Raw genomic sequence first — 10455 nt, 5'->3', positions numbered from 1 at the left:
TCTTCATTAATCAGAACTCCCAGTCTTACAGGCCTGTTGCTTCACTCTGGATTTCATCAATACAGATGTAATGGGGTTTTTTTTTTTGTGTTTTTTTTTTAATGGCATAAGGATTTGAGTCCTTTATTCATGTCCATATTATACTCTTCAGCTCAGAAGTTTTTGTCAGGTGCCCTGCTGGTATGTGCTGCCAGCATTAGGTAAATGAACATCCTTTGCGCTGTGTTATCACTGTACACCTGGGTTTCATTTAGGATGGTGCACCAGTACACTGCTGATAGAAGTACAGGAATATAGTTTCTAACTTGATTTGTAGCATCAGAAATATTCCAGGTTATCTGCACATTCCTGACAGGCAGAAGATAGCGGTCCACGTCTTGTGGATGCGAAAAAAAAAAAAGCAATCGAAATAAGCCCATCACTTCGTGCCCTGCTAAAAGTAACCCTGCGCTGTCCTGACTACTGCCGCCTGCTGCTGCTGTTTGACAACATCACCATTCCGTTTATTTGGGGTCGACGCGCTGTTAAATGAAGTGCTGCCCAAATGAAAAAGAAAACCGTATGAAAAATGGTTTTTGTTTTTTTTTTTGTGATTTTCTTTTTTTTCTCCTGCTCTATCAAATAATAAAACTAATTTTAATCCCTCTTTCATGGCTGGTTGACCTGTTTATTTGTGGTGCACAACTTCTAGAACTGACTGTATATAAACGATAATCAATGAAGCTAAAAAGCACACATTAACATAGACACAGTATGTGTGTGTGTGTGTGTATATAAAAACTCAAAGATAAATATAACCAAGTGACCTATTCCTTCGGTTTGACAGCTTGCAGTCAACAATTGCTGTTCTGCTAGTGGCCACTTGAGGGCGACTTTAGAACAATCCCTATACACCCAAGCTAAACTGTTGATTTTAAGCAGCACAAAACCCTGGTATAGTTTCCTCCCTACATGACATATCTACTCATCCACCTAGATTCTAGAAAAAGGGTGTGGCCACTTTGAAAATTTGGAAGCCTATTGGTGTGTTTAAGGCTGGAGCCATAGAAATTGACCCCCCCCCCCCTTTTTTTTTCTTGGCTCCTTGCTTGTTTACCACTACCAGGTATCTGTATCTGTGCATTGCCCTTGCACTTTTTCTTTTTTTTAGGCTGTTCTTTCAGAATACATTACACATTGCAAAAACCTTTTAAATGCACAAAGTTAAAAAGGTCAAATTCCTTTTTAAGTCGATGTAAAATTTCAGTCAAAAATTAGTTAACTTTCCCCGACAGATAACACCGATGTTAACCTGTCTGGTCTCTTTTTTTTTTTTTTTTGCTGCTGGTGGGCAGACCGAATGAAGTAAGCTGGACCTGTACTGTATATACTTGGTGTTGGATCAATAAGAAAATTTGCAGTATGGCACAGCAATATTGTTACTGCCCTCAAAATGCCAGGAAATATAATGCAAATTGAAACACGTGTTCAAATGAATATTTAATTTACTAAAAATATTGTCAGGTGGTTCAGTAAATACCACATTTTCAAAGAATTAGAATTTTCTGGTAATTTTTTCCATGGTTCAGGCTTTCAAAGGTTATTGCCCCTCTTTTGCTGCTATTGGGCTGTTATTGCTATATTAATTAAGACCACTAGGGGACAGAGTTTACCAACATTCCTTACGCCCAGGTTTTCCTTTTGTTTTCCTCCTTGGAATTTGTCGTTATCTTCCTAATAGGTACATTTATGCAGCTTGAAAAAAAAAATGCAGGAGAATAATTCTGTAATGGAAAAGAAACACAGGCGTCAGTCTGTTAACTGAGCTGTAAGGAGTCAGAAAGTCCGGGCAAACTGAAGGGTGAAAAAGGGAGAGAGACCTTTAAAAAAAGAAAGTGGGCTATTGTTTATTACCACAACCCACTCATGAGCCTCATTCCATGGCAACCACAGGTTCTCCTTGTGATACTGCTATACATATCCCTTCTCTGTGTGCATGCGCAGCTCTGTGTAAATTAATAAGTTTGCATTTTCAACAGGTTTACAGTTTATCAGCTGCTTCAGATTGATATCAAGAGGCAGCATTTATTTAGGTCCTAACTATCACTCTGATAATATCACCTATGATTAGCTGCAAAATACTGCTGTGTAGCCACGTTGGCATTAAAGTGTTATTACTTCAGTTAGATTTAATTTATCTCTCACCACCACGTGAGAGATGGTAGTGTTTGTGATTCACGGAGCAGTCGAGTGTTTCCTCACTCTGGTGCTTGCTCTCGATTCTCCATCAAGGGATCCTTTGGCAACCAGGGAGTATGCATGGACGTCTTTGTGCTTTTGTGAATTTAGGGGAAGTGAGGGAGGCTGTTGCACCGTCGATGACTGAACAGCTATGATCGTGGCAGCCCGGGCCAATCAGCCAAGGAGCACCATGCCTCCTGATTCTTAATTGGCTGGGTTTCCCGGCAAGCGCAGCTGATACACACAGCCGGCTGGTTTTATCAGAGAACAAGTCGGGGCCACAGTGGGAAGGAGAGAGAGACAGAGGGGAGAGGCAGAGATACAGAGACAAGATTCAGTATGTGTGTGTGTGTGTGTGTGTGAGAGAGTGAGTGTATCTAGCAGCCAGTAATTACCATCCAGCGCCTGAACCAATCAAGAGCCGTAGAGAAAGATACAGAGGGAGGAAGCCCCTTTCGATTCTCAGTCTATTCACAGGCAAAGAAGTAGTCAGTGTGTCCACTGTATCTGAGTCAGACAGAAGGTACGCAAGTGTTTTCTTTGGAGCGGCACAGCTCATCCCTTCTCATATTTGCCGAGTCCTGCTGGGTGAAAACAGATGGACAAGATGAACCATAGCTCAGCTGAGGCAGAGGCTGAGACCATAGAACCACTGCGCTATCTCAGGTAGGCACCAGCTCCGTTCTGTTGCTCTTTTGCTGCTTCGTCTCTGCTTCGAATTTGTGTCTTTTAAACGTCCTCCCACACTGTTTACTGTCATCACTTCAGGAGCACAGTGTGAGAAAGACATACGATAGTGACAGGCAGAATTAGTAAGCAAAGATGGAGTGAAACATCAAAGAGAAGGCATCAAAGACAAGTATTGATTTGAATCTTAGTTTTTATGAATGTTACAATTTGTTCAGGACAAGCTGCTGAAAGATACTTAGGGAACTACTGAGGGCAATCATGATAGTTAAAGTAATGATTATGGGGTCCACCCCAGGAAACTTTTATACTGCTTTGCCCGTTGTGTATTTTCTTCATTGCTCTTCCAGTCAAGCATCAAATCAAATTACTACAGATATAGGCTATTATTTAATTAGAACACCCACAGTTAATTTGGACCAAGCAAAGCATCTTATTATTCTGTGTCCTTCAGGATAAGATGTGTAATCTTGTTATGCGATTTAAGGTTTGTGTAGTAATGCTGTTCTCTTTGCTACCTCCGTAGCATCACTTTTACTGGCAAATTGGAGATGGGGGAAAAATAGTAATACTTACTCTATCATGGGCTTATGCTGTATTTGGGGTTTATAGACATGTGCTCTGCCTCCTTGCCTTTTTTCACATAAGGCACTTTTCATGTAGGCTGCTGTCTTAAAATACAACCATTATAAATCTGGAATTATCTCTAACCCTCCGAAGACTGGAGCACACTTTAGATGTTTAAACATTTGTCTGGATGTTTATGTTTGTCATTTGTAATATATATATATATATATATATATATATATATGCATTGTTGCAGTACAGCAACAATGCTCACTTAAGTTTAAATTAACTCCAATTAAATACTGATAACTGAAATATATGAACTAGTTCTCTATGACAGCCACATTTAACAAGGAGATCCTTCACTTAGTCTTCTGAAATAAAGGGTTGGGCTTTCTGGAGGAAATCTAGGCTAGTTTAAATCTTGTATATCAGAGTCAGGCATTCATCTGAAACATTAAACATTAACAGCGGTCAAGCTGTATAAGTCCCTGAGGCAAGATGGACGAGCATCCTTTAAATGGCACAGCCTAACTCACTATTGAGCTGACCGTGCCCATCCCCTTTAGATTGTAACTTTTGCTGTCTGATCACGCTGAATAGCATGCCATATTACAAAGTTAATATAATCTCAAAACTAGTTTCTCGAATATGAGTTCATTGTGCTCAAATGGCCTTCACAGTCACCAGATGTCAACCCAACAGTGCTGGGAAATGGTAGAACAGGAGACTCAGATCATGTGCAGCTGACCAATCTGCAGCAGCTGTGTGATGCTATCATGAAAATTGACTTTGTGTCAGCCACTAATGAATGGATGAGCAAGAACCTTCTAAAAGCTAGATGAAGATAAGACTGAAATCTTTCTTCCTCACCCCACAACTAAGGAAAGTCTTGTTTTGCCAAACTGGGACCTTATAAAATGTCCCAGTTTGGCATGTAGGAAACCTCAGTGTTATTTTAGAAGGTGATATAAATTTACAATCAGTTTAATTGATCATAAATGCCATCACTGAAACTTCACTTAGGCTCGTAGGCATATTGGTTATTTTAATGATCTTTATACTGCCACTGTGAATAACACACCATCCAGAAAGTTGCTCCCATGAAAACAATGAAATCAATATTTTACCTGCTGTTTTAGGTAAACTACAGTGGATAATTTAGACTGGATTTGCCTTGTCCCACCAGTATCCTAGACTCTGTTTTTGATCCTCTAAGAAATTGAGGCTCCTCTAGTTCTTTGCCTCTAAATATTAGACGTGGTGATGTTTTTAATATATTACTGATAGCTGTTAGTTTAAAGTAAAGAATCTGTGATAATGTCATTTTTAAAATAAACTCCACTCATTTTGTCCCATCTTGTTTGTGTACGTTGCATAATTTAACAAGAAAAAATTTTTTTTTCATTATTTCTTTTGTTGTATAGGAAACCACTGTTTATTGCATTATTTAACTGAAAAAGTGCTGTTCAAGCAAAGTCACTTATTTTCAATCATGTAGCCAATTTCATTATTTCCATCCTTATACACTAAAGTGTATATGTGCATACTAATAATCCTATTTTGATCCACTTTATATTCAAAACACCAATCTGTTGTCATTCTGGGATGCAGTGAAACAGCGATAATACTCCCAGAGCAAAACACGCAAATCAAATGTTTTTCCAGAAAACGTTTAAAGTCAAAAGGGTCCACACAGATAAGAGAAACCCCATGCAAGAAAACATTTTACAGCCCATTTAGCTTTATGTTTTGGTCATTAAGAGCAAGGGTTGTACCCAAATGTAGACAAGTGATTAATTTCAGTTTCTAACAGAATAACAGTTTTGGATGTCGTTCAGTCACATGACTCAAATTGTTGTGGAGTATATTCTTCCCCTGGAGTTAAATGAGATGAAGACTAGCTTACACATCAAAGTCGACTGCTGGGTATGTGAAAATGGTTGCAATTATGAGAAAGATGTTGTACAAAGCTTTGACGATGAAGAAGAAGAATAGCAAGCAGAAAAAAAAGACGATTCTTTTTTTGCTTTGCTTTATTAATTTCTGTAAATGTTTTAACAACTACGGCAACATTTATGTTTATTTATTGATGTGCTTTAATAACTGCGTAACACTAATGGTATTTTAAGGCATGAACAGGCACACAATACCACTCCCACATGCACAGTCAGAAATGATGGTGCTTATCAAACCCCTTGAAAGACTCTGAGCGGTGTTAAATTTTACAGTGTGATGGCAGGATTAGTGATGCGAACGCCTGGATGCTTTCCAGCCCTGCTGTTTTTGTCTCAGGCTAATCTGCTGAAACTGTGTGTGTTCACTCACAAGTGAATGACAATTGCCTTATTCCTCCATCAGTGCACTTAAAATAAGATAATAGAATTAACAAAGCCCTGACAGATGGTGTCTTCATTTTCTTTTTAGAATTTTTAAATAAAAAATATTCCGTGTCCCCCGTTGGATTTTATAATATATGTAGGCAAACGGTACCTTCGGACGTCTTCATATTAAAGTCTCTGATGCATGTTTCTTTCACTGTGTACATATTTCAATAAATCAGTTTTTTTAATGTCTCTAGATACATTACTTTTTCTTTCCTCATGCACTGCCTGCATTTGCATTCTTCTCCCTGTGTGTTGACATCCGAGCAGCTGAAGCTCACAGATTAACTGTCACCCAAGAGGCTTTTTCCCAGTTGTCAACCTCTCAGATCTCTGCAGCTTGACTGGGACTGGCTGGCAGTCAATTAAGGCAGTCAATTAAAGCCCCCATACACACATAACTGGGGTAGCTGATTATAAAGCTGTTCTCATTGTCACTACACAAGGTGTGACTTTTAAATAACAGCACTTGGCTTGTGTAATTCTAAACAGCATAAAGCTCATTTATTAGCTTCAGCATGTATTTATATGCTTATGGACATATTGCCTGTGTATGCACCATTCTTCTAATGTATTCCCACAATGAAATGAAGCAGTGATTCATAATTAATTCTAAAATGACATATTGATTTTGAGTTGGTAACTGATATCAGTTTAATAGTTGGTAGCTGACAAGCTGTTCGTACAGCAAACCTGCAAATAAAGCTGTTCAGTGATCTGATATAATTATACAGAAACTTTAATGCATTTGCCAGAGGCAAGCAGCAACCCATTTAGTTAATTAACGAAATCCTCAATATGCCACAATCATGCTGTGTTAGTGTGTTAATGGTGGTGACTGCAGAAGTAATAACAAACTACAGAGATACACAGATAATACAATATAGGATGTGTGGCACTAATTCTTAAAAAAAAAGCATTTTATTTGGATCTCAAATCAACTCAAGTACTTGAGTTGATTTCATGCCCAAGGCAGTGGATAACCTGTCAATGTTGGCAGTAGTTCTGAGCTAGCGATGACTTGGCCTTGGAATCAGCACAGGTGTTTGATGCTGCCGGTAGCCTCTAAAAGTTCAGATGAGTAAATCGCAGAGGGCAAATTTTGGGCTTGTGTGTTGTGCATTCAGGTGAATAATGTCCTCCTGGCAGAAGAAGTGAAAATACCTCAACACAAAAGCCTGGATGTTTACCAGGCTGTATTTAGTAATTGTGTTCAGTGGAAAATTTTGCAAGGCCTTCTCAACATTTGCCAGCACAATATATCCACATATTTAAATATCTCCTCAGCTCTAACAGTGATTGTAGTTTTAGTCCCATGCTGGGCCTGCTGCACCTGAGGCCTGCAGCCACTCACACAGAGATGAGATGTTTTCATCTGTCTCCTGCCAGAACGATCAGCTATCTGAATTTACCTGCTTTGCCTTCATGTTCTTCATACCTTGACGAAAATTATTATTGAGCTTATTGTTATTCCCTTGGCTTGCCTCCCTCATTTCAGCTCCCCGCCACCAATTCCCATGTTGGCAGCTCCATTTATTTGTGTGACAGCTCCAGCATTTATTTATAGGCTTCATGTAATGGTTAGGGCAGAGAGGTTGAGATGCAGAGAGGGAGGATCAGGCGAGAGATGATTTGCCAGAGGGCAGAGCAATGTTTGGCCATGACCTTTCTCCTCCATTAAAGACAGATTAAATATGTCCATTCACCATGTTTGAATGAGGAACATCGTGTGTGTGTGTGTGTTTGTGGGCGGGGGTTTCAAAGTTTTGTGATCTACTTTTTTAAAATGTCATTACTTTTCTAGCATACATAGCGCAGTTGTCATTAATGAAGTTCACTGAGTGCTTTTGATAACCCCCTCAATTAATAATAAAAACCTTTTTGTATTTTAAATAGATTTAAGTAAGATTTTCTTGTATTTTATTTATTAAATCTTATTTTTTGTGATATTGAGCAATATTTCCCCAGGCTTTTTGAAGGTCTTTAAAAAAATTTCTACCTGAACTTTTTAAGAGGAATGTTTTCTTTTTATGGTCTGTTAAACCACTTAACACTGACCTATGAATCATTCAGGCATAAAAAGGGCACCTAACCAAGCAATGAACCAGTGATGTGTCTACACATAATAGACTCACAAACAGTTTTAAATGGTATCTTTAGTTACTTTGTTACTAGCAGCCTGTCACAAAAGCAAACCATTTAATCCCATTTGACAAGAATGAATTCCTATTTTAAGATTTATACTTACAATAGATAAACAGTATCTGAAGGTCATGTCCTTAAGAAATAGGAAAAAAAGCCCAACTAAGACCTCACACAGGCCCTGAGAGATGCATCTAACCCTTCAGTTGATTCATCTGTTTACTGAAGGCTCTTCAGAAATAAACTCATTTGAAGCAAGAAGACATTCTGAAGGAAGAGAAACAGGGAGAAAAGGCTGAGGCATGCTAAATTACACAAGAACTAGATTAAAAATCAGTGGCAACAGGTAAGTGATGAATCCAAATGTGGAATTCCTGGTTCAAATTGTTGTCAGTGTGTATGTAGGAAGTCAGGAGAGGAGGGACATCTGTAAAACATGGCAGAGTCTTTGTCACAGTTTTCTGCTAGTGGTTTTTGGAGATCTTGTCAAAACTGAGGGAATTGTGAACACAAATCAAACACAATCAGAATCAGATTCAGCGTACAATAGCACATAGAAAGAGTCTGAATATCTGAATACAAATTTGAAGTTTAAACATTATTGAAACAGTGTGGGATTCTCTTAGGAACAGAACAAAAGGCAGCCAACATCCAAAGAAGAGCTTGGGATGTCCTTCAAGAAGCTTGGAGAACTATTCATGAGGATTATTTAAAGAACTTACAATAAGTCGAGCAATGTGCAAAAGCCTTGTGACTTTTTCACATTGCTCGACTTTAAGGCTATTTGAAAGAGGAGTTTGACGAAGGTAATTCTCTGGTTCGATGTAATTCTCTGGTAATAACACAAAGAAGGGTAGCCACGCTAGCATCTATTTGAGGCTAGAGACTATCACATCAGCATGCTAACATGCTCCAAACGACAACATGTAGATATTTATCAGGTAAATATTTTTCCAGAAAACTGCCTATGAATTTGTACACACACTTCACACACTAAATTAAATGATAACACATAGTGTGGGCAGCTGACCTCTGTGCCCACACACCAGAATGAATTGGCTCAATGACTTAGCTTAACCACCCGTTTTACAAGTCTTTAAAAAAAAACACACAAAATTGAATAACACGGAAATGCAATTCTTTTATTGTCTCTAATCGGAGGATTATGACTAGAGTATAGGTGATAGATATTGATCAATTCAAGCTACCATAAACCCTAAATTAAAACATTGTAAAAAGAAAACTGACGCATCTTTGCAACTGTACACGAGTTACAACCATTTTCATTATTCAGGCTGGATAATTTGAAGAAATTTCTTGCAATTGATTATCTAGTGAGGAAAAAATGCACCAGGAGATGTGTATGGGGATGATCTAGAAAGTAGAACACCAGAAAATTGAAAAAATTAAGAATTCAGACGGCACTAAAATCATTCTACACATCCCGTTGGTTATTATTTTATTATAGTTCATATGAAAAAAAGGCCTGTCACATTTTATTAGGAAAAATATGTCATAACGTCACTGCTGTACCTTATCATGCAGTAAGTACACACACTTGTGGTGTGATCAGTGACAAAAGCTTTCAATCAGCTGATTTGTTGTTGGTTTGAGTACTCTTTGCTCAGTTATGAATTTTATTAGCCTAGCTGAAAGCTAAATGCTCACACTAAGTGCTTGATGATTAGCAAGTAGGATTTTTATACGTGTTTACACTCTCCTCTACAGATAATTATCAATTTTTTTCATTTTTTCATTTGTATTTATTACAATTATGATGTTGTATAGTAATGCTGTGATGCCTGTGTGAATAAGTGCAATTTAAAAACTGTATGGATCAGGTGACTGTCGAGGACCTGGAATTGTCCGATTTTCAGCAGCATGCTAGACCCTGATTGGTGACCGGCCAGTCAGCCTCATACCAGTTGCATACCAGCTAACAACAACTTAGCGTGGAGTCACCTCACTGTGAGGGTCACCAAAGTAAGGTGTGCAGAGACGACCAGAAAAACATCATAACAACAAACCTAATCAGACACTTAAATCGTTTTAAAGAAGTGAAGAAAAACTAAACAAACAAAAGTGGCAAAAGCTAAAGCTATCCAAATGCAGCCAGCTACAACTTTAGAGCCTCGGTATGAGCAAAAGATCAAAGCGGTTAGGGGGAAAGTTATGGAGTTGAGTGAAAAAGAGAAAAGGGTAAATGTCTTGTTAACTTGTGAATTTGAATTAATGTTCAAGAAATCTCATGACCATTTGTACCTCAGTTTAATAGCTTATTTTCAGTTTTTTCAGTGACAGAAGATCTTGTAACTTACTGGAGTTTACAGAAAATTTTAAGTTTGATCATTTTATTATCAAAATAATGTTTGCATTGAAGAAAGTGACTTTTATTTGTTTGTACTGTTAGTTATAGCTCTGGAAGGAAAACCAGGAAGCTAGCAGGTCACACTAA

At 38.2% G+C, this 10455-nt stretch overlaps 1 protein-coding gene across 1 annotated transcript in view; it reads left to right on the top strand.

Moving 5' to 3' along the window:
• Nucleotides 1-2345: 2345 nt before the first annotated feature.
• yjefn3 (YjeF N-terminal domain containing 3) overlaps nt 2346-10455 on the top strand; it is a 61080-nt gene continuing 52970 nt past the window's right edge. The window contains exon 1 of the mRNA XM_085149985.1: nt 2346-2886. Within this exon, the coding sequence (XP_085006111.1) occupies nt 2819-2886 (68 nt within the window). The 5' untranslated portion in view covers nt 2346-2818. The remainder of the gene's footprint in view (nt 2887-10455) is intronic.

The sequence above is a fragment of the Neolamprologus multifasciatus genome, chromosome 23, assembly GCF_963576455.1.
Source record: "Neolamprologus multifasciatus chromosome 23, fNeoMul1.2, whole genome shotgun sequence".
NCBI lineage: Eukaryota > Metazoa > Chordata > Actinopteri > Cichliformes > Cichlidae > Neolamprologus > Neolamprologus multifasciatus.
This window is presented reverse-complemented; position numbering and strand designations above follow the sequence as displayed.